A 25,836-nucleotide genomic window follows, 5' to 3' on the forward strand; every position below is an offset into this window, starting at 1 on the left:
TTCAATTTCTGTTTCCATAATGACTAGTGATGACTCTTAGCAAGGGTTTTTTTCTGGGCTCTCTGTTCTGTTGGTCTGTATGTCTGTCCTTATGCCTCCACCATACTATTTTGATTACTGTAGTTTTCTAGTAACTCTTAAAATTAGGAAGTATGAGTCTTTCAATTAATTTTCTTTTTCAAGATTGTTTTGGCTATTTGGGATCACTTGGAGATTTATATGAATTTTAGGGTGGGTTTTTCTATTTCTGCAAAAATGCCATTGAAAGTTTGATAGGGATTGCATTTAATATGTGGGTTGCTTTGAGTAGTGTTATCTTAATAGTATTAAGTCTTCCAGTCCATGAAAATGGGATGTATTTCAATTTATTTGTATCTTTTATTTCCTTTTATAGTTTTCAGTGTACAAGTCTGATACCTCTTTGGTTAAATTTATTCCTAAGTATTTAATTCTTTTTGATATAATTGTAACTAGAATTGTTTTCTTAGTTTCTTTTTTTTTGGATTGTTCTTTGTTAACTTATAGAAATGCAATTCATTTTTGAGTGTTTTGTATCCTGCAACTTTGCTGAATTGCTGAACAGATCATTTTAACTCTTCCTTTTAAATTTGGATGCCCTTTTTTTCTTTTTCTTGCCTAGTTGCTGTGGCTAAAAGTTCCAATACTATATTGAATTAAAGCAGTGAAAGTGAACATCCTTCTTTTTTCCTCATCTTAGGGGAAAAGCTCTCAGTCTTCGACTTTTGAGCATGACATTAGATGTGACTACACATCTTTTTAATAATCTATGTGACAAAATAAGGCTTAAAGTAAAATACTACATACTGCACATTCTGGAGAAATATGCCTGTATAATTGAGTTGTGAACTAAATCAGCTGCTTTTTTTTTTTTATGAAGCACCATTTTGTTTGAAAAAAATGACTGACAAGAGAAACTGTGGTTATTCAATCAGGGGTATTTAGTAGATATTTTCTCAAAAATGAATGTAATGAGCCTACTTCATTAGGGAAGGCAACTAACAGTATTTGTTTCCCATTATGAAATTGTAATTTTCAAGCAAAAATTAGAATTTTGGAAAACTTAAAATGTGTCACCATGTGTCTGACAACTTCCCAGTGCTTTTAAACACTTTCTGATGAAATCAATAAATATAGTTATAAATGTGATTTTTTAAATATTGCCTAATAAAATGTTTCAACAGTTGGAATTTTTGTGTAACTTAGCAAACCAATATTTTTCAAAAGGCTAATGCATGATGTTACAAAATTATACGTAAGTAAAAGATCCATTCAAAGAGCATGGTAGACTAAAATATTTTAACATAAGAGAGTTTTAAAAGTTCATTGATATGTTTTCAGATTCCACATTACAGTATAGACTCTGTTTAAAAACTACAGCTTGGGTTTTAGTGTAGTTTGAAAGATTATCCACAGTTACCTGTAAAGACTGTTAAAACACTTTTTTCTTACCAAGTTTTTATCTGGATGAGGTCTGCTTTTTTTCATTACTTTTACTAAAACAATATACTGTGGTATATTTAATGGGGAAGCAGGTATGAGAATCCAGCTGTATTCTGTTGAGCTGAAGATTTGCAAAAATGTAAAACAATAGGACTTCGCATTAAAATTTTTTTGAAAAATATTTTTTAAACAAATTCATGTTAACATGCAATTTTTTTACATTGTTTTCAGCAAACTAGTACATATTTCAAAAATTCCTCTGTTTTAATTTTTAATAAGGTAAGTATTGGTGGATATGACTGTGTAAACAAAAGCTGTTTGGAGTTCTCAGTAATTTGTAAGAGTAAGAAGTGGTCCTGACACCAGAAAGTTAGAGAACTGTTCTCAGATTAAATGCTTTACATTAATCTTGTTTTATTTCATCATTATCTTACCTAATTTAATATAGTAATTATTTTAGTTTTTAAAGCTTTAGCTTCCAGATCCTTTTGGATTTAAGTCACTCAGATTGATACTAAGGTCTGTAAATAGATACGTAGAGTGAATATTGTCTGGGTTTTCTTCCAGCCACTGTCTTCTGGGAGTGCTTGTGCAGTGATGCTTTAGCCCTAAAACTAGAGGTCTTAACATGAAATTTCTAGAAAATACCATTTACTTTTAGATAATTATAGATTTACATTCATTTGTAAGGAGTAATACAGAGAAATCCTGTTTACCCTTCACCAGCTTCCCCCAATGGTAGCATCATAGAAAACTGTTTTTAAAAAAAATAATTTCTCCAATTATAGATATTATAAAACAATATCATAACTGTGGTATTGATGTTAATATAGTCATTTGTCAATCAGAACATCAAATATAGAACATTTCTACCACTAAAGGAGCCCTCAGGTTGCCTTTTTATAGCCACATCCATCTCACTCCCAGCACACCCCTGCTTAACCCCAGTTTATCAGGTTTTTCTTTTCTGAATTATGCTCTTAGTGTCAAGTTTAAGAGCTCTGCTTAGCCATGGATTCCAAAGAATTTTTACTATGTTTTGTTCTAAAATATTTATAGTTTTTTACTTAAGTCCATGATCCATTTTGAGTTAATTTTAGTACAAGGTGTGAAATCTAGGTCAAGGTTCACTTTTTGTGTATTGATGTTCAGATGCTCCAGCACCATTTGTTGAAAGGGCAAGCTATCTTTCCTCTATTGAGTTGCTTTGCTCCTTTGTCAAATTTGACTTGAATATATTTGTGTGAGTCTGTTTCTGGGTTCTCTTTTCTATTTCATTGATCCATGTGTGTCTCCCTCTACCAATGCCACAGGTAATCTTGATTGCTTGGTTAGTTATAGAGTAAGTCTTGAAATTAGGTAGATTGATTCCTCCCGATACTCTTTTGTGGAAATGTTTTAGCTATTCTAGTTCTTTTGCCTTTCTCTAAAGACTTTAGAATAACCTGGTCTATATCAGTAAAAGTTATTTTGCTGGGATTTTGATAAGAGTTGCATTAATCCTGCATTTCAGGTTAGGGAAAATTGACCCCTTTATTATGTTACATTTTCTAATCCATGACCATGATACATCACTCCATTTATTTAGAGCTGCTTCTATGTTTTTGTATCAACATTGTGTAGCTTTCAGCATACAAGTCCTGTACGTGTTTTGTTATATTTACACTTAAGTATTTCAGTTATTTTGAACAATTTAAAAAGGTATTATTGTATTTTTAATGTAGTGTTCATATATTCATTGCTAATATATTGAAATAAAACTGATACAATAGCCAGAACATGGAAACATTGTCCATTGAAGTGTCCATCAACAGGTGAATGGATAAAGAAGTTGTGTGTATGTATGTATCTATACATATATGTGTATATACATATATATGCACACACACAGCAGAATGTTATTCAGCCTTAAAGAAGTGAGGAAATGCCATTTGTAACAATGCTACCATGTGTAACAATGTGCATGGACCTTGAGAATGTAATGCTAAGTGAAATAAATCGGAGAAAGAAACACTATATGGTTCCACTTATATGTGAAATCATTAAAAAAAAAAAAAAAAGGCCACTAACCCGAACTCCTAAGAAAAGAAATCAGATTTGGGGTTGCCAGAGGTAGGAGTGTAGGAGGGGAAATTGGAAGAAGGTGGTCAAAAGGTACAAACTAACAGTTATAAGCTAAATAAGTAGTAGGGATGTAATGTACAACATGATTACTATAATTAACACTGCTGTGATATATATGACAGTGTTAAGAAAGTAAAGCCTAAGAGTTCTCATCACAAGGAGAAGCATTTTTTTAATCTTTTTTACATCTCTACAAGATGATGGATGTTAAATTTATTGCGGTAATCAATTCACAGTATATGTAAGTCAAACCATTATGCTGTACATCTTAAACTGATACAGTGCTGTATGTCAATTATGTTGGGGGAAAGCAGTTTTTTCTTTACTTTTATGTTTTCAGTTTTGTTAATTTCTGCTGTTACATTTATTATTTCATCCTGTTTGCCTGAGTTTATTTTTCTCTTATTGTAAGTTATTGAAGTGGGAGCTTAGCTTATTGATTTTAGACTTGTTCATCTTTTTTAATGTGTGCGTTTAGTGCTACAAGTTTCTCAGCACTGCTTCAACTTTATCCCATTAATTTTGTATTTTTGACACACCTGCATATGCTAGTTGAAGCATTTTTATGATGGCTGCCCTAAAGTCTTTGTCAAATAATTCTCAAATCTCTTGTCATCTTAGTGTTGGCATCTGTTGATTATCTTTTTTCATTCAGTTTGAGATCCTCCTGGTACTTGGTATGTTGAATGATTTTTTATTGATCCGTAGTTTCTTTGTATTATGTTATGAGACGCTGGTCCTTATTTAATCCTGTTACAACTGGGTTTCTCTGACACTACCCCTTAAGGTTACCGTTGGGTGCAAGTGGGAATTCTGGCTCCCCACAAGACTTCCACTGACTAGAGTTGGAGGAAGGAATGTGTGGCCCTAATACTGCTGGGCCATGATGAAGTCCTGACTTTCCACTAAGCCTTCTGTGACACCAACCCATTGGGGAGTGCTTTACTGCTAGGTGAGAGTGGAAGTCCAGGCTCCCTACTTTGCCTTCTCTGACACCACTCTGGAGAGGTATTGGGCTTCAGATCACAGCATTTGGTGGTGTGGATGTGAGTGGGATTGCAGCTTCTTTTCTTTCTTTCTCTCTTTCCTTTCTGTGGTCTGTTTGGCTGGAGTAGATTGGTTATTATCTAAAAGTTTTCTGTCTTACTATGCTGTCCTTTTCCTGGTCCTTTGGCTAGAGTGAGGAGGCTTTTGTTTTAGCTTTTTATGTCTGCACCTGTTAGGATTTCTGGGTTGCTGGCCTCTTCAACTTTGAATCTGAGATATATGAGGCAAAATGAAAGCTCTGGGAACTCACCTTGTGTTGTTCTTTGGATCCCAAGGTCTCCAGCCAGTCTGCCTTCTTTTGTCTTATGTTTGCTTTATTTGTGATGACCAGGGTTTGTAGTTGTACTTTGCAGGAGAAATAGGGAAAAGTATGTCTGCTCTATCTTCCCAGAAGTAGAAGTCCTCTTACAAATTGGTCTTTATATTGGGATTGGGACACATCATTTGGAACTCTGAGACTAATGTTTTCTTCTGGTGTTTTTTTGTCTTTGATATTACAGGATATTTTCAGGTTCACATATTGTGTTAGTATTTTAACAAGCTTATTTTAATGTAACTATGCTAAACACTAATTTTTACTTTTTTATTGGTTTAAAACACATTGTTGTAATTTTTTTAAAGTACAATAGTAGGTAAAAATGCTAAGTAAAAATTTATTGCATAGAGGTCAGTTATCCCCAGATCAATCTGTAAATTCAGGAAAGTCTATGAGAAATTTGTTTTCTTAAAAGAAACTTAAAGCTAATTCTGTAAATCACTGGGAAAAGTAAATGTGGAGGAAGAACCAAGGAAATTTTTGTCTTGTGAGTGTTGACAATTTTGAAGGGAAAATAATAATGGAAGTAGCATGCCCTTTTAGGTATCCATACAGACTGTAAAGACATTGAAACTGCAAGAGTATGATGCTGGTACAAGAAGAGGAATGTATATAAAAGGAAAGGTAGAGATTTAAGAACATGAAAATAAATGTATGTATATATCTGCATGACGGGGACTTTGTCCTATACACCAGAAATTGACACATTGTAACTGACTATACTTTTTAAAATATTTTTAATAAGCCAAAAGAGGTTTTAGTTTCAATTCTGAGTGGATGTAAGCATAATGTGAATAAACAATGTGATGTGTATTCTTTAGAACTCTTCCAGTTCACAGTGTCTTTTATAGTGGTGTAGTGCTCCAGGATGAAGTTTGTTCTTTTCAAGATTTTAAGAGTTCATTTGTTGCATATACCAAAATCAAAGTTTTTAAGGTTTGAGGAACCAGGATTGCCCCTGGCCTTTTAAAATGGGAAATATGTCTATTTGTCTGGAACTAGGTGGAGTTGTTTTGTTTTTTACCAGACGTTGAAATAGGAGAGACCCTGGGTAAAAGCACCTGCCGGACAAAGTCAGTGACTGGAGCACTAAGTCAGCAGTAACCAGAAGCCCTTTTCAGCATGTAGGCTCTAATCATTTAGTATATAGCTCATATGTTTCCCTGTTAATGATTTAATTCTTTGCTAATAACTCTTGATCCCTGCCAAATTCTTTCTTGATCTTCCCTCACAGTAGAGCTATCTGTTGTGGGTGTGTGTTTAGGTCGATGTGTGTAACTAAATACTATGTCTTAGATATCTTTCCATATCAGTATATAAATCTGTTTCATTTTTGAACGACTGTTGAGTATTGGATTGTACAGCTGTACCATGACTTACTTAGGCCTCTCTTTTTTGTTGTCATCATGAGTATCCTTAGTGATTTCTTTGTGCATTTATGGGAATACACCCAAGGGATAAATTCAGAGAATGAAATTTGCAGGGTCAGGGGATTTTTGCATTTACATTTTTCATTGATATCCCCAAATTATTTTTCTAAGAGGTTGCTCTAATTTATATTTTAATCACCAATACGTGAAGGTATTTAAAGGGGACACCCATACTCTTGCTAACTTTAGTTAGTGTCAGGCTTTCATATTGATCAGTCTACAAGTAGAAAATGATAGTTGGTTTTATTTGCTTAACATTTGTGTTTCTTTGACTTTCTCATTCACACTACTTGCCCATTTTTTTTTAATACGTTATTGATTTGTGAGAACTCTAGAATGAGGGTGAGGAAAGGAACATATTTGAACTCAATATATCAAAAATAAGGAAGAGTAGCTACATCTGTAAAGAAGTTTGTCTTTCATAAACTGAATCTGAAGTTGAGGTTTCTGAGAGTAGTGTAATTTTACATGTGTTTTCGTTTCACCTTTGGGTGAGATTAAGACCAGAAGCCAGGTTAGTGGAACAATAATTAAAGGCATAGGTTTAGGCCAAAATTTATTGAGTTAGTAAATACTGAGCAAATTATGAATCAGCTTTTGGGGTTGATTCCTTGGATTGGTAGATGAGACTGACAATTTTTGCTTTAGATGGAATTCAGTTGGGAAGCACTAGATTAAATAAAAACAATTATAGCTTGGGTAAGTGCTCCATAGGAAAAGTATGAGGTGCAAGGAGAGCATATCAGGGCTGCCTAACCTGTGTGTACTGGGTGGTCAGAGGAAAACTAGAGGAACCCATTTAACTGAGGTCTAGTGCATGGTAGGAGTTGGGGAAGTTGGAGGAGTAGTTGGGCATGAAAAGAGAGGAGAGTGGAGGGTATAGACAGACCTTTTGGGGCCTTTGGGTCATATTAAGAATTTCAAATGTTAAAACAGATCATCTTTGAAGGATTTTAAGCAAGAGATGGGCTGCCCAAAGTCTGAGGCATCCTGGTGGTGATACAGGACTATAGCAGCTCCATCCATTTTTCACCCACCTCAGCAATTAAGCAGCAGCCGTCTGTGTCTGACTGAACTCTCTGCTGTCTGGGACAGATGGAATCCATTCAGGAATCATCTGTTGGTTCTGCACTTTCTGTGACAAAGAATTATTACTAAGTTAAAGCAGTTTCTGCCTTACAACCACCTATGTGTCCATATGAACATGTTTTTTAGTCTGTAATTCATCAGGGAAATAAATAGGGCTGTCCAACAGTTGTTAATAAATCTTTAATAGATTTTTGTTTCAAGATAATAGCTTTTCTTCTGATTTCCTTCTGTAAGACCTGTGGTAATGCTCATTGTTGTGTGTATGTGTATACATGCATATGTATGTATGTGTATATATATATATATATATATATATATATATATATATATATATATATATTTATTCAGATTTTTTTCTACTTCTCTATGTAGAAGGCTTTCTTTGGAAAGAAAGTTCTTGTGTTTATAGATAACACAAAAATTTTTTAGCTATTGTATTTATCAGCATTGTCATCTACTGTCATTTTAAATTTCAATCTCCATAAAAACAGTGATTAAATTACATTATGACTTTCTATATCATATCAAAATAAGTAGGCATATGGTCTGAACAGTGTAAGAAGGTAAGTAAGGATACTGCCACTTTCTGATTATGAAGAAGTAAAACTGCATTATGAACTGATCATGAATTAGTGAGACTGGATGGCATTTCTTTAATCCTTTCACTGAGTTTGTTTCATATTGTTCAATAGCCCAGACTGTTCTCCTTTTTGTAAAATTGAAGTATGGTTGATTTGTAATTGATCTTTTATTTGAATTGTTTGTGAATTATTATGTAACCGTCTTCTCGTGTGATGAACTGAACTTGTCTTGCTCTTTTTGGGGAGTTTGCTCAACTTTTTAGGTAATACTGTGTTCTCATTTATTAGCCAGCCAGATTTTATTATTATTGTTACTTTGATGCACCTGTTGATAAGGACAAAGGACTTTAGTACCTACAGGAGCTTAAAATTTAGTTCATTTAGATGAGATGCAATAAAATGCATTCTCACAGTATAAACGTTGACTGGTCCTTATTTGGCTTTTCCTTTATTGATCTAAACACAGCAGTATACACACAGACACACTGGGATATAATATTGTACTTACAAATGCTTCTGGTGTTGGTGTGATATATTAGTGAAGAGAAAGAATAAAGAAAAAGAACTAACATTTTTAGTCATGTAACCTATCATATGCCAGTTTGTATGATGCTTGCAAACTTCCTGATCGGTCAGAAAAGGTTATTTTTGGTTTGTACCTGGCATGGTCCCTGGCACATGGCAAACATTAAATGAATATTAGTAAATTGAATGGAAGATTGGAAAAATAGGTGTCTTTATAAGGAACCCTGTGAACAGTAGAGACATAGGAATTGATTATGTCAGACCCATTAATTAGCCTTATATTCTGTAGCCAATAGTGTTGTTTCTTTTAAAAATTGTGAAATGGTTTGTTTGCCCTTTCTGTTAACTTTGTATGTTTTAATAACAATTTATGGCTCTGTTATTTGCAGGTTATCAAAATTTATTTGAAAATCATTTTTGTGATTTTCTTCTGGAATTGCTTGTTGTGATTAGTTCCATTAGTTTATTATTTGTTCTACATAAAGGTACACATAAAACTAAATGGAAGTAAATTTTTTTCCCTGGAAATTTGGAGAAGGGTATAATTTATGGCAATTTCTAGGCATTTCTCATATTTAAGCCTGGGTTCCACAAGGAAAAAAATAAAAATAATGTCTTGGTGTTTGGATCCCATTCTAAAGCCATGCTCCTAGTACAGAGTTCGTCTTTTGGAATATACTGGGAATGCATGTTGAAATCTTGTAAAGTTTTAGTTTAGTGTATATTGCAGAAAAGATTCTGAATTATTTTTGAGGTCAGTAGCTCACAAATTTGAAAAATAGCGTAAATATATACTTTAAATTTTTGTGGTAAAATAAACATAACTTTAACCATTTTAAAATGTACAATTTAGTGGTATTTAGTAATTCATACTGTTTTGCAGTTACCTTCAGCATCCATCTCCAGAACTCTTCATCTTACAAAACTGGAACTCTATACCCATTAAACAGTACCTCTCCATTTCTCTCTCTCCCTAGCCACTGGCAACCACCATTCTACTTTTTCTGTGAATTTGACTACTTTGGGAACTTAATGTAAATGGAATCACAGTGTATGTCTTTTTGTGACTGGCTTGTTTCATTTAGCATAGTGTCCTCTAGGTTCATTCATGTTGTCGCATGTGTCGCATGTGTCAGAATGTCCTTTCTTTTTAATGCTGAATAGTATTCCATTTGTATATGTATACCGCATTTTTCTTATCCATTCATCTGTTGACAGACACTTGGATTGCTTCTGCCTTTTGGCTATTGTGAATAATGCTGTAACATTCTAATATATTTTGGTTGAGTTGATACTAAATCTTCTAAAAAGATAATATCCCCTTTCATTTGTGACAGGAGGCATAGTCTAGTTGTAAAGAGGGAATGCTTTTGAGTTGGACTTTATGGATTCAAATCCTGGACGGTCCTTTCCTTGCTGTTTCACTGTGGGGAGATAACCTTTTTGATGTCTTTTTGTTCAGCTGCCAAATGCAGTTAATGATGTACCTTACATTATTTGGATTTAATTAGGTAATATATAAAAATGCTTAGAACATTGAATTGTATATTTTTAATTGAGTTATTGTCAGCACATTGAGTTTTTAAACTCGTTTTGATGCTGAGAAGGCAAATACTTGGATTAACTAATACTGTTAATACTTGGATTGAATAAGGCCTTTTCTTTCCTTGGGGATTTCTGTGAGCAGGGGGTGGATAAAAAGAGATAGGGTTGAATATTGGGAAACTTAATATTATTATCATCTTTATGGTAAGGGGTCTTGGTATCTTAACCAGTTACATACTCTATGGGTTTCACTAACCAGACAAGAGCCAGAACAATCAGAAGTTGCTCTCTGGTATTATCATTTCTTCCTTATTTTTATTCTATGCCTGCAACTTTAAAAAGCATATAAAGAGGTGGGCTGCAACTCGTAGACAGGCAAACCAGGTCATGCAATGGCAGCACAGGTCTGTAAAGTCTGATCAGGTGTAACTCAATATTTTACAGTTTCTTATAAGATGGTTGGGGTGCTAGTTTCCCCTAAAAGAAGGATATGAACTCAAAAGTGTCTTAAATTTTAAATTGAATACTCAGATCTTGAGGACCAAAAGCAGCATGCCCAAATTTTTGTCTTAAATCCAATAAGCTGGCTCACATGAATAATGCATTGGATTATCAGTCCTGATCATAAATCCCCTACACCATTGTAATGTGGATGCTACAAGTATGATGTTTCTGAATATAATTGTATGGCTTTAAATAATTCAAGTTTAATTCTAGTAAAATTACATAATGAAAATAGTCAGTATAAAAGATAATGTTCAACTAAGAAATTTTCCTTATATATATGAGTCTTGTCATAATCAGTGCTACTATACCACTTACCATTGTAGCTAGTAAAATGTATTCTGCTCAACAGTTATTGAAATCTTGTCTGCTCTTTTAGAAGGATGACTATACCTACAGAATATATTAAGAGCATATTTTTGTTAAAATGAATCACTTATTCAAGACCATGTAATCCAAAGTTGGGAAAAATCTTAACTTTGTCCATTTGGTCTCCCTAACATTTATTCTGTTAAGCTTGGCAAATACTTATTTCATAAACAAAACATACATAATTTCAACTTATTTCACATTTTGTACTCTCATTTCACAATAACTGAATGACTGATTTTTAAATCAGCATGGGTATTAAAAGTCATGAATTCAACTAAAGATTTAGCACACTATTTTAATAAAATGATCAATCACCATCTTGCTTTAAGTGGCTATATTTCATGTAGTTAAAACTTAGTACAGGATAGTCACAGACATGCATTCTTACACAGATGTGAGGATTTCAGTGTATAAAACTACTTAGTTTGGAAATAATGATAAGATTAGCAATCCAGAATAAGTAATTCAATGACTCAGTAAGGGAACAGATAATTCATTGACCACCTCTGCCACTTGAGTTCTCTTTTTTCCTCACATGAGTGATCTCCAGAAACCATAGAGTAGTTATTCCGTAAAGAATAGTGACTTGATAAGTTTGGTAGTAAAATGAGAAGCTAGGGTCAAACATGGCACACAAAGGTTAGTAGGTTTGTTGTAGTTCTCAAGCTGCTTAATTCAAATATTGAGAAAGCTTGTCCAAGTTAAGTGAGGATATTTTAAGTAGATTAATTTTGTTTGTTTGTTTCAGCCAAACCAAACAGGAAGCTTACTTTTCTCTACCTAGCCAATGATGTCATTCAGAACAGCAAAAGGAAGGGGCCGGAGTTTACAAAAGATTTTGCACCAGTTATAGTGGAGGCTTTTAAGCATGTTTCAAGGTATGATAATTGTTTTGGGTACTAGGTAATTTGTTTTGAATGCCTAATATGTCCTTTTGCTAAAACTTGCCTGTAAGACATTAAAGTGAAAAACAGGGAATATATTTCTTTGAAGTTTTCATTTGAAAAGACTTTCATTTGAAAAAGACATTTCATTTGAAATGATGTTTGTAAATATGTTAAGTACTTCCTGTGAAGGAAAAAAATTTTGAACTGTTGCTGAGTTGGGCATTTGAAGTACTTGAATTTCAGCTTTTTTTTAAGTGACCAAAAGCAACTACCATATTGGAATGAAATTCATTACGAATGAATGAATGTGTTGAACTGAAAATTTGTCTGCTTATAATACTATCAATCTTTCAACTAATGTTTCTGAAAAAACTTGGTACCCTTTTCTCTCATACTGCTTATAATGATTTTAGGTTTTCTAGAGTGTGAGTATGTCATAACATTTTAAAATGCTTTGGAAATACAGAATGTTTATTTAAAATAATCAAACCTGTTGAGAATTTTGCTACAGAAAAATTCTGAGAGTAGAAGTCTGAACATTTTCACATGTTTATTTCCAAACATTATATACAAATATTTGGTAGATTATTAAATCAATCTGAATTACAGAATCCAGTGGTGAATGATGGTCTGTGTTGAATGATTTAAGGATGAAAATATATTCACCACCTGCCCTACAGGTTTAGTCACAGTAGATACATTTTTTAAAAATTACAGTGTGCGCAACACTGCTGTATGTTGCTTTCTTAAATGAATATTTAAGCCTTCAGTTTAGATACTGTCTTGTTCCACTTCAGTCCTAGTCCCTCTTCTGGTGTCATACTCTTTACTAGCTCTCTGGGTGATTTCATACATTTCATGTATATGTTATTATCCACACGCTAAAAACTGATAGTCTTATGTTCCAGTCCAGATGGTTTCCCTTTGTTTTAGTCTTGTATGTCTAATTGCGTATTGGCTTTCTAGTCATATGCCTCCAAACATCTTAAACACGCTGTGTCTGTTATTGAACTCATTATGTCCTTGCTCCCTGTGACACTTGCTTCTTCTCTAGGTTTCACTCTCTTGATGAGGGGCAACTCCATCTATGCAGATGCCTGTATGAGAAATTAGGTGTTACCTTGAACTCTCTGTGATACAGTGATTTATAATACATCACACTGTCCTTTCTCCTTCACTTCCTTTATCCCATTTAGTACCCGAAGTTCCCTCAGCTCTTTAGATTTCTTACCATTCCACTTACCATAATGTCATTTCTGTATAATCACAATAATCTCCAGTATTGTTTAATCCATTTAGGAAACTGTAACCAGAGTTGCAGAGCTCTTGCACTCTCTTGCCTTTGGGGGGTTCTCATTTGTCCTAGAGATCAAGTCTCAAGTCCTGAGTGAGATTTCAGTTGTCTCTTCATGGCCCAGTCTATCCCTTCAGACTCCTGTGTCACATTTCTCCCACACACACACTCTGTAGTCTACACAGTTTAAGTTTAGGTTCAGTTAACCTCTTTTAATTTTTTCTGCCTTGGGCTTTTTTATGTATGTTGCATCATGCTAGAATTCAGTAAAATATTTATTGACCACCTACTATGTGCTAGGCGATGATACAGTAGTGAACGAGACAAAGTTCTGTTGTAGTGGAGCTTACATTTCAGTGGATGACAGAGGTAATAACTAGATAGACAAGTGAATATTAACAACGTCAGAAGATAAGTGCAATGAAGAAACAAAGCAGGGAAGAAACTAGAGAGTATGATGGTGCTCAGTTATTTCATGAGATAAAGACTGACTGCTTTACGGAGGTGGCATTTGAACAGAGACTAAAGGGAGGGATGAAATGAGCCATTTGACTATCTAGGAGGAAAGGATCCTAGGTGGAGAAAACACTGGCAGAAGAAAATGAGATAGCCATGTGCTGGGCATGTTGGAGAATCAGCCAGGAAGGAGACTTGTATTTAGGAAACGTGGACTGAGAGGTAGCCAGGAAGCAGAACATGTCCACCTTGTGGTTCAGGATAAGGATTTCGCTTTTATTCTTGGTATGATTGGTGGTTCTTAGAGGAGTGAGAGGAGTATGATCTGATTTGCATTAGCAGAGAATAGAATGAAAGAGTAGGGCTTGGGAGACCAGTGAGAAGACTGTTAGAGAAATCCAGGTGAGCGATAATAGTGGCTCATCAGTCTGCAGTGGCAGTGATGAAACCAGTGGGAAGTGGTTGGGAGTAGTCTGGTTTCCCACTCCCCATGTACCCAGTCTTCAGAATTCAAACTAAATATGTCATTTCCTCAAATAACCTTCCTCAGATACCCTGCCTGATCTCTCTTGAACTGGGCTCGGTCTCTGCTTGTCTTTAACACTCTGGCACTTACAAATTACAGCTGCCATAAAGCTGCATTTGTATTTCCAGTGTCAGAGATAGTGCCTTGATCGATAAATATTTGTTAAATAAATTTAAAAATCACCCATTAGAAGTCTTCCTTAGCTTCACGTTCAACCCCCATTAGGTCAGGGACATCTTCTTGATAATCCCTAGTCACCAGTACTAACACTTCCACCATTTTTGGTAATTTTTTTGTTTAATAATATGTCTCTAAGTGCTTTAAGGGAATATGTCTGTCTTGGTCACTTTATCCCTGAACTGCTGGTACATAGTGGTGCTCAGTAAACATTTGGGCAGCTTTTTTCAGGGAGGGAGGTGTTTAAAATCACCATTATCTTTTCAATAGACTGTGTATTTTTACTGTTAACATTTTTATTTTTCTTTAGTGAGACTGATGAGAGTTGTAAGAAGCACCTTGGAAGAGTGTTATCTATATGGGAAGAAAGGTCTGTTTATGAAAATGATGTATTAGAACAACTTAAGCAAGCTCTTTGTAAGTATATAATCTTTTATCATTATCTCTTCATTAAAATGTACACTGTCTCGTTAAAACTTAAATGTTCGTTCAATTCAGATGGCGATAAGAAGCCTAGGAAGCGAACTTATGAACAGATAAAGGTGGATGAAAATGAAAACTGTTCCTCTCTAGGATCTCCAAGTGAACCTCCACAGGTAGCAGTTTTTCTCTCTTAAGGGAGTACCTTAGTCGCCAAGCTTTATTGATTCTGATGTTTTACTTCTGTAGATTGACTTTAATATAATTCTGGGTACCAGAAAGAAGCTTACGTGAGTTGTTTTCTGGTTAATAAATAGTTTGTGTTTAGTGTGTTGTATATTGTACATTAGGCAGTCATATTTTGCATAGAAAGAGGATTTAATTGCTAAGTATCATTAGATCTGGTGAGATATCCAGTTTCCTTTTAAATAGATAAAGCATTATATGATAAGACTATTTTATTTATGTTTTAAGTACACTAAAAATTCCGTTCCTAGAGATAAACACTACTCTTTTAAGTATTTTTTGCTTTTAAACATGTAAAAATGCATGTTAGAGATTAATGAGTATGTATTCATACGGTTCTACACAGCTATGTAGAACCAGGTAGTTCCATGGTAAAACAAAATGAATTAGAATCATTATCTTGTTACTCCATGTCCTCCCAGGTTGGTACAGTATAGTATTCCTTAACCATCAGATGATTTCAGAAAAACATTTTTGCATTAATTATGTGGACATTGAGTCTTAAAGCTTCCTCCTTCTATATTTCAAACATATAGGAGGGACAGATAAAATTTAAAAGGAGAAAATGAAGACATAGCCATACTCTTAAAACAAGGTAAATATCTTCATGGGCTAGAAATGGTACAGAAACGTAATTCAGTATGTGAGCCACAGCATGGTTCCTGCTGAACTTTGGTCTGGAAGTAGACATGGTTGGCAGAAATTAGTATCCTTATAGAGTAAAAATAGCTTACGTGCTCTAGGGTAGTTTAAGGACTAGACCAGAACTCACTGCATGAAACCTGAGGCTGGATGGAGCTCTTCCCCAATGAAAGGAGCTTAAAATAAAGATAAGCCAATTACTGCCTAGAACTGTAGGTTTATAGCAGTTTAAGTACTCCGAAGGCAGAAAGAATTTGACTGGGGCTCTCAGCTAGTACGTGAGTGAAGCCCCTGCTGACTCAATGACAGGAATGCTGAAGCCCGCATGGTCACCATGGATAAGAGCTTGAATAGAGGTGTAATACCATAACACTTGGAACAACCGGACACTAAGGCTTGTATTTCTTTCTATTTGGTAATAATTTAAGACAGGGAATCACTTCATACGAAGAGCCCCATTATGATTCCATGAATGGTATTTTACTCCAGTTCTAAATATAGGGTCTGACCTATATTTAGTAGTAATTCTCCCAGATGAAAGAGTAACCTAAGTTGTACTTCCTAGGAGTATCTGAGTAACTGGCTGGCTCTTCCCTCAGTATTTGTATAAAATGCTACTGCTTTTTGTTTTATGATGACTATTTTCAGATTAATTGTACTGCTTATTTCTCAATGGTTCAGCTGTATAGTTACCATTTTATTTATGGCTTTATAAGAATGGCTACAATTTCTCTTTGGAGGATCCAGTTGAACTCATTGCATTCTCCTCTATCAGGAAGTCCAAGGTGCTGTTTCAGACAACTTTGCTTTCTTATCTGATCCTTGATCAAGCGTTGGGAATTTAGAATTAACTCATGTAGGAGTGTGAAGGTGTGGTGAGAGTAGGTTGTAGTTAAAGCATGCGTACATTGTCAAAGCCATAAGCCTGGTTTCTTCTTTTTAGAACTTTCTAAGACTGATTAAAAAATAATAATATATAAGTTAATTGGGGCACTATGAGAAACAAGTTTCCTGGTAATTGTCATTGCTCTTAAGCTCACTTTCATTGTAGAGGGGATATATCTTATAACAAAATTATTTTTTAAAATATTGGGATTTTTAAACACATAGTAATGAATTAAAAGCACACTTGGGATAGTATATTTCTTATTGGGTTTCATTTATTCTTATCGTGTTTGATCATTTTCTATGTGCTACACTCCAGTGGTAGCATTTTTTCTAAGGGAAGAGCTTAAAGAAAAATCAATAATTGGCTGTCAGTGTCATCTAAATATGTACAGAGAATTGATAATACCGTGTATTTTTCATGCATGTGTGTAATTTCCTAGCATTTCAAGATCTAGGCTTAGAGATGAAAAAAGAAAGAAAAAAAAAAGAGGTGGGATGGGGATGGACTCTAATAAAAAGAAAATTTACTCATTTTTTTTTAGAGTAACTTTAGAGACATTATGAGTTTTGAAATCATCAGCAAAGACTTGCCCTTCCCTCCTAATTATAGCTGATATGAAAACAGTGCAACTAAAATATTGTAATGATAAAATACTTGTTAAGCATTATATAAATATTAGTCACCAGATATATGGAACCTAATAATATTTTAATTATCTTAGTAACAAACCGTAGACTAGTTGAAGATACTATATGAACATACAGATTCCAAAACTAAATTTCTCTTGTGCCTTAATAACATCATTGAGAAGTGGAATTTGGGAGACTGTTCTATGTTGTGGTAGATGATGATTTGTATCCCCCATTCCCCAATATTCAATTTAATACTACAAATTCTTCTTGGGTATAATAATAATAGAATAAATGTAACATACGTTAAGACTTGTATTCTCTAGGTTGAAGTTATAGCCTGCCTTCCTTTTTACCACTAAATGTACTTGGCATATAAATGAATCACATCATTCTAATAGATAATTATTTTTACACTGTCTGTCTCTACCATTGGAAACATTTATATGTTTCCAATTTATATATTTCCAATACCTAACATAGTATAGCTTCTTTTTCATAATATATAAAAGGGACTGTGTTCAAAAGCAGTTTATAGTTAAACTAGTAAATAGCCCATAAGGATTAAAGGATATGAAATGAATTTCCAGTCTTCTATACTTGTTTCAGCTTCATTTATCTTGGTTCTAAAGTTGTATAACTTTTTAGACTCTAGATCTCGTTAGAGCACTGCAAGATCTAGAAAATGCAGCTTCAGGTGATGCAGCAGTTCACCAAAGGATAGCTTCTCTGCCTGTTGAAGTTCAAGAAGTCTCCCTACTAGATAAAATAACAGGTAAGGAAAGGAAATGTGATCTGGAACTTTTCTGGGAGTTGGGATAAGGAAACAGCGTATGGCATTGTTTTTGTTGTGTAATTATTTTGTTATTCTGTACTTTTCTTAGATAAAGAATCTGGAGAAAGGCTTTCTAAAACGGTAGAGGATGCCTGCATGCTGCTGGCAGATTACAACGGCAGACTGGCGGCTGAAATCGATGATAGGAAGCAGCTCACTCGAATGCTAGCAGATTTCCTTCGCTGTCAAAAGGAAGCCCTTGCAGAGAAAGAGCACAAATTAGAAGTGCGTAACCTTTTCCTTCTTTAGTGCTTATTTATTCCCTTTTGGTAGGAATTTAAAACTATCTGAGTGTTCTCTTAAGTTTTGTAATTTTTTTGACATAGACCTTTTTTTTTAGACCTTTTGGCCCAGGTAAGCTACTCCTTAACGTTGATTGGTTTCTTTTTACTTGAACCAAATCAGTCTGCTTAAGTAAATTTAGAAATTTGGAATTAACAAAATTGGTTGCATTTTAAAATTATTCATGTGAAATTCCAGTAATAGTAATTTATTGTATGAGTTTTAACTCTTATCTTCAATAACAAAAATAGCAGTTGGTATAAAGTCTGATATCAACTGCAGTAAATTGTAGTTGGACTTATTTAATTCCTGTTCTGAGTACTTGCAGTCTTTTGAGTATACAACTAAGAAATAAAGACTTTGGGACACATAGAATTTGTTACAGATAAGCTAGTTCCCAGTCTCCCTGTTCCTGAACAGTTCATCAGTTTTGCTCAGGAAGGTAGTGTTCAAGTTACTTCTTTGTTCCATCTCTGATTCTGATGCTAAACATATTCCTACCCCAACTCCCAGCTCATACACACCCTCAGGTAGAAGGTTGTTGCTTCTTTAAATTGATGATTGATGCTGTTGATGAGATGTCTGGAGATGGAGGGTTAAAAAAAGAAACACTCATATATCCTATGAACAGAGTAGCCGTTGTCATGGATAGATGAGCCAGATTTGGTTTTATTTAAAAGAATCTTTCATTTGATTAGTTCTTGTTTAAATTGTTTGCCACTATAGACATTTCTCTTCCAATTTGTCTGGATTCCTTTTTTGAAGAGACAGTTCTCTTTAAATTTGTAGATATGCTATGATGTTGCCTCTGTTAAGTTGCTTTTATTAGAATTGAGTTCTTATTTCAGCAGCCTCTGATTGTGCCAGAGATGATTGCCATTTCCACATGTGATAGCAGCTAATTAAGTTGTTGTCAGCAGAGCTCTCCCACCCCAAATTGTTTTATTAGCATCACCCCTTTTTCATTCTGCCCCTCCTCTGCTCACACATACACTCTCAGAACATAGTTTCTGACACTGTGCTCTACCTTTAGAGAGGTTGCCCAGTTTTAACCTAGGAAGGAAAAGGTAGAAATAAAGAAAAAAGTACATTTGATAGTTAACTTGCCTGTTTTCGATCTTGTGATGAAACTTAAGTACTAAATACACTGTTACTTGTTGTATTTATTGTTAGCAGAATTAAGGGTAAGTAATGTCTTACAACTTTTGTCTTGAGCCTTTGGTGTGGTTTCTTTAACTTCTGTTGAGCTTCTGTTGCAGGTATTGGACATGGGCGTACCTTCTAACGATGTCATCATCATTAGTATATTCTTCCTGCTAAAAATAAATATCAAACTCCAAAGCCTGAATTGTCTCATGTTTTTGAAAATTGAAGAGAAGACCAAAACTTTGTTATTCCACTTTATACTGCTTTCTCACTTAAACTGGCTGTATATCACTGATTACAAAAATAGCATTTATGTTTGAAATGTAAGTGTAGAAAAAAGACCAGATACCATTCCACCTAACTCCCGCTTTTCCCGCCCAGTGCATACCAGCAGATTTCAGGGTTGATAGTTACAGCTGGTGAGGCTGATGATAATAATGGCAGTAAAATTTACCATGTGTCAGGTACTATTCTAAGCACTTCACATATGTCAACTGATTTAATCCTGTATAGCAAAAAGCATTGTCCCCATTTTACAGATAAAAGAAACTGAGGTGCAGGGAGATTAAATAACTTTCTCAAGGTCACAAAGAGGTAGCAGATTGTTTAGAACCAGGGAAATCTGCCTGCAAAATAACAACTTAATTTCCAGTGTTTATTTAAATGTAAAGTTACAGCAACAACTAAAACCCTGTCTCTCCAACTCTTTCTGCTTCCTCCCTCCTCAGAGGTAATCGCTGCCTCGAAATAAAGTGTTCTGGGGACTTTTTTGGTAGTTTTTAATCATGACTGGATTTTCGTATAGAGAAGCCACCTAAATTATGTTAAACATTTCATACAAGTAAGAAATATTTAGATTTCTAATGAACTAGGAAGTTATTCCATAGAACTCTTTGTAAATTATCACTTATAAGGTGATTCTTTTGTCAGAAGTATGTGAAAATGATCTGAGATACTTAGACTTTTTTGTACAAAGTAGGTGGCATCACTTTGAAGTTGAGACTGAGAGGTCAAGATTTATATTTATCATATCAGCTGTGATATCATCAGATAGTTTTCAGTTATCAAGCATCTTTGAACATCAACTGTGATTGATGAGGTATTAATATGTCATTAATTGCTCTTTTTTTTAATGGGACAAAAATTTAAAGTATAATTTCAGGAATTGGCTGTTTTCGTATTTCTTAAGGAGGCCACTATTAAAGCATTTGAATGAAAGCATGAAATGTTTTTTAAATTTTTAGAAATTATGAATCATTTTTTAAACTTGAGACTTTTAGCTGGTTATCAAGCAGATAACTTAAATAGGTTATTACTAAATCTAATTTATATCTTAAAAATCTTTCACAAATTGCTATGGGAATCATATTTGGCATTCAGAAGTTGAAATTTATTGCATAAAATATTGTTCACTGGGCTTATTATCTTGGAAGGCAGACAAAATTTTGATTTTGGTTTTTTTGGAGGGGCAGTATAGAGATCAGAAATTCTTCCATATTCAGTAAGGTCTTATCTTTATTGTTCAATTTTGAACACTTTTTTTTTTCATAATACAGTTGGTATACAAAAACATTTTTATAAAATCCCTATTTATCTCATAGTACGTGGATGTTAAAAAACTGATTTTCTAGTCTATGGAATAGATTTCCATAGAAAATTGGAAATCACAATTTGATGGCTATTAAAAGGAGAAATCAAATCACAGTTTCAAGTTCTGGAAGTCAAGATGGGAAAGCTGTCAGAGAGGATAGTGTTTATCTTTTGCAGCCTTACATCATTATATTCAGATTTACTTCATTTTAAAAAATGAGGGCATAATACTCATTGTATGAATGTTGTTTAGTTTACTTAAGCCTGTCCCTCTTCTCATGCTACATACATTGAGTTACTTTTATTAGTTTTGAGCATTGTAGTTAGTACTACAGAGAACATCCTGGTGATGCGGGTTTGTATAGTTGTGTGAGTGTATCTGCAAGATTGAGTCTCAGAAGTATAATAGAATAGCTGGGTCAAAAAGAATATATGTTTAAGTGTAGTTAATGTACTTAAGTCCTCCAAGACATTCTGCCTTTTTAAACTCCTTGAAATATGAGTATATCTTTTCCTACACAACCTTGCCCAACACTGAATGTCAGGGATCTTTTAAATTTTTTCATAACTGATCAGTTAAAAATTATTTTTTGTTCACTCAGATTAGTTGTTTAAAAATATTTATTAGCCATTTTAGGGGGGAAGAGTATAGCTCAAGTGGTAGAGCACATTCTTAGCATGCATGAGTCTCGGATTCAATCTCCAGTACCTCCTCCAAGACTAAACCTAATTACCTCCCCTCCCAAAATAAAATAAATAATACAATAACAAATAAATAAAATATTTAAAAATAAAAATTTTTATTTCTGCTCCAGATTTTTTATATCCATTGGCTACTTTTCTGTTTGGTTCTGAGTTTACGGTTCTAAGACAAATTAGTTTTGTCTTTGCCTGTGTAGATTCTAGGTTTTCTGAATATAGTTAAGATGGCCTTCTCAATTCATAACTACAAAAATAGTATAAAATTTTTCTATACTTTTTTCCTAATAATTTTATCCATTAGGATTTTTTGTTCATGGTATATATGATATAGAGATATAACTAATTGTTTGAAAGTGATAGTAAATGTCCCCTCGTCATTTATTGATGGATTAGTCAGTTAATGACAGTCTATCTTTTACTGCATTGTAAAATGCCATTTCTGTCACATTTACTTCTAAATATACATGGAATGTATTCCCTTTTCTATTCTACTGGCCCATTTGTTTTACCCACATTTTTAATTATCCAGTAGATTTTTGTTTTTTATATCAGTTTTACGTTCTTCCCACTTAGTATTTTACACATATTTGCCTTTATGCTTTAATATTTTAAATTCTGCTAAGTAGACATTTCTTGATTTACTTGACCTTTTCAAGAGTGCTTTTGTACAATTTATTTTGTTTTCCAAAAAATTCAAGTTGTTTTTTTTAATGCTTGAAGATAAATTTTGTTTTGCCTGAAGCATTTAGTGATCAAAAATTCTTAATGTCATCTCTCAATATAGGAAATAAGAATGTTTTAAATATACACTACTGAAAATGCTAAGTTGAAAATCTGTCGCTAAAGGTGTTTGCATGTAGCTATTTGATGGTTACTGATTTATCAATTACTAGTATCATTCAAGGGCATAGTAGTAAGAATATAGAGAACTGATCATGGAATCTTTCATCTGTGGTTCAGTTTTTTTTTTATATATTTTAGTTTTTCCATTGAAATCATTGATTTCATTTAAATTTAAAACTAATTTGACAAGATGGAGCTGTATCGATGTTTTTAAAGAAGCAAATGTTAACTAGTTTCTTAATGATTTCTTAAATTATTTTTTGAGATCCAAATATCATTAAGCCTAAGACTACAGTTAATTTATCCATTTTTCAAGAATCATGTAATCTAATTATTTTTATTAATTATTCAAGTAAGCTAATTTCATCCTAGGGAAAAAGGTACATAAGCAGAAAGCTTAGCCCTGAGTATTGGCTCCATGTATTTTGCATATTGTCCTTTTCATGTAAGGTATTACATGCATCTTATATCCCTCTTTTCCTTTTTTAATGTCTGTATGTATCATTAAATAGTATCAGTTTCTTTTTGAGTATTTAAGTGTTTCCATTGCTTTGATGTTATAAATAGTATTGCAGCAAACACCTCTTTAGTTAACTCTTTACTCACATGATCTTATGATAAATTATCTCTTGTGATAAGTTACTGAAGGTGAAATTGCTGATTCATGTTAAAGACCTGATGCCTGTTAGCAGTCTGCCTTTCAGTAAGGTTATACTAGATCATCGTCTCTGATGACTCCCAAATACCGTTACGCATGTAGGTCTTCTCTTCTGGGCTATTCCTTTTCTCCAGAGAAAATGTTTCATGTTTGCTAGGTAGATAACGCAGAGCATCTGTTTTCAGAACAGTGCCTCACCTCTTATCTGTGTGATCACTGAGCTCTCCAAATGCAGATCTTTGGTTTAGTTTCTTACCCCCATCTTTTGAACTCAATGGGATGAGTTTTAACAGATTGATGCAAAGATGTTTATTTGATCTTTAAGGTCAGCCTTAAGACTCACCATTGTATTTCAGAGAGCTTGGTGCTTCAAAGTCCTTAGACTGTCTGGGGCTAATGGATAGGGAACAAGATACAGGGGTAATGTTAGCACCAGAGTTTTGTGAGTTTGCTGGATCAGCCCTGACCTGAATGGATCTTTGCCTCTGTTTTGCCAGCACACCAGCCACAAGTGCTGCTGAGGGTCCCCACGGGCACAGGTTGTCTTGTTAAAGTGACACATAGGAGAATCTACATTATAAATGTCTGGTAAAATTGTTACGCCTCCAGAGCTCAGTGAAGTCTACAGGAGTGTTTGGATCTATTTAATGTAAAATGTAAAATACTGCTTAAACCTTCGTATGTGTTTCTTTGTTGGTTAATTTTTATCTTTTATTGCCAGAAATGAGTGCAAAAGCATTTTCCCTCTACCTTTAGATTACTTTTCCTAATCCATGGGTTTAGGAATTACGCAGGTAAATAGGTATTTGAAAATATACATTTGATGAAAGTGGTGGACTTTGGGAAAGGACTTAAGGATCATTTCAGTAAGCAGAGTAAAGAATTATTATAAAATATATGGCTTTATATATTTTATTTAAATAAAGGAAAGTTAACTTCAGTAAATAAAATGTTTACTAAAGCATAAATAATTTGACTTTTTTTGCTGCATATAAACTATTTTTTCTAGGCTCAGGTTTTTTTTAAGTGGAGTGTATATATTTTTGACAATATAGCACGGACTTCTTTTGCTCATGCTAATTTTGGGACTACTTCAAACTTTTTTTTTTTTTAACATCAGTCATTCTTAATCTTGGAGTTTGTCAGATTCTTATGTAATTTTTTTTTAAAAATACATGTGTCTTTTATTGTCTTGTTGGATCAATGTTTCAGTCTGTAGAGCTTTTTTAAAACTTGTCATTTCTTGTTTTGGTTCTCTTGGCTCTTTTCTTCTGCAGATTTCTTAAGGATAGATTCTAAATTATAGCTAAAAATATTTTTATGTGATTAGAGATTCTTATTTTTAAGATGTAAAGCCAGAAACATAGACCGATGGTTAGAAATTTTTCTCAATTAATTGACTTGGTCTTGGATCACTGAACACTTCAAGAGGCAGTTTAGCTTTGTGTTGAAGAGTAGGGACTCCAAAACTGGACTGCCTGACTGTAAATTCTGGCTTCACCGCTTCCTAGCTGAGTGACATTTGGCAAAGCATTTGACCTCTTTGTACCTCAGTGTCCTTATCTATAAAATAGAGATAGTAATGATACCTGCTTTATATGGTTACTATGGAATGTAAAGGAGCTGGGTGCTTAAAACTGCTCAGCAGATAGTAAGTAGAAGTTCTATCCCAAAGCAAAAAGACTTGAAGGTTTTCTAGCTAGTTTATACCTGTTTTATCATTTAACCAGTGAATTTATGTTTTATTTATAGGGGGACTCTTAAGTTTTAAGATGTCTGTAGTATTTTTATATCTCTATAGTCCTCTCAGAAAGGAAGTGTTTATGTTGCTGGTTATGTATTCTTAGCATCTCAGTGATAACAGCTGGATGCCTAAGCTCTTTTAAACAATATGTTCTCTTTTTTTTTTTTTTTTTTTTTTTTTTGAGATTCAGACTTACCTGCATCAGGTCTACTTCTCTGTTGTTTATGGAATCTGCCTCTTTTCAAAATTAGGTACAGTATTTTCTGGTGTTCACCCTTTTGGTAGTTCTCCATGATTTCTTGGATGTAATTGTCTCAGATACCACGTTGGTCTAAAGTATTTTCTGCCTTTTACCCCAGTATTCTGGAATGTAATCGATTCTGTTAAGAGACTTGGATTTAATTAAAATGTAGTGTTCATGTTATTTCCTTGCCTGATTTAGATTTTCACTCTATTCTGTAGAGAAAACAAAAGCAGAATAGGTTTCTATTTTAGGATGTTAGACTAAGTGGCAGCTTTTCCCACCTCCTAGAACTTACAGAAAAAAATAATATATATTACAATAAAGGAATTACAAAACATAGTATGTCTTATAAATTATATAATAAAGATATATGCATCTTATGTTACATATTTGTTATGTAAATATAAGATGTAAAGGTAGATAAAATGAAGAGGGGGGATGAAATGGGGAGACATGAAATGGAAGGAGAGACAGATGAAAAGGGGGGGAGGTTGAGGTGAGATGTAGAGATACAGAGCTGCACTGTTCAGTAGGAGGCTGCTAGCCACAGTGGTATTTAAATTAATTACAATTAAGTAAAATTTAAAATTTAAATCCTCAGCACTAGCCATATTTCAGATGCTCAGTAGCCA

General features: G+C 33.9%; 1 protein-coding gene across 2 annotated transcripts in view; it reads left to right on the forward strand.

Annotated features, from left to right (window-relative positions):
• Window positions 1-25,836, forward strand: part of RPRD1A (regulation of nuclear pre-mRNA domain containing 1A) — a 55,776-nt gene that overhangs the window by 10,008 nt on the left and 19,932 nt on the right. Inside the window, exons 2-7 of one of the 2 annotated variants that reach the window (XM_031438949.2) lie at window positions 11,743-11,872; window positions 14,645-14,751; window positions 14,833-14,930; window positions 17,809-17,935; window positions 18,045-18,220; window positions 19,537-20,597. In XM_031438949.2, coding sequence (XP_031294809.1) covers window positions 11,743-11,872; window positions 14,645-14,751; window positions 14,833-14,930; window positions 17,809-17,935; window positions 18,045-18,220; window positions 19,537-19,743 — 845 coding nt within the window. In that variant the 3' untranslated portion in view covers window positions 19,744-20,597. Of the gene's footprint in view, window positions 1-11,742; window positions 11,873-14,644; window positions 14,752-14,832; window positions 14,931-17,808; window positions 17,936-18,044; window positions 18,221-19,536; window positions 20,598-25,836 lie in introns of those variants that run through there. The other variant, XM_010977447.3, reaches the window with a different exon arrangement.

Source organism: Camelus dromedarius, chromosome 32, assembly GCF_036321535.1.
Source record: "Camelus dromedarius isolate mCamDro1 chromosome 32, mCamDro1.pat, whole genome shotgun sequence".
NCBI classification, from domain to species: domain Eukaryota; kingdom Metazoa; phylum Chordata; class Mammalia; order Artiodactyla; family Camelidae; genus Camelus; species Camelus dromedarius.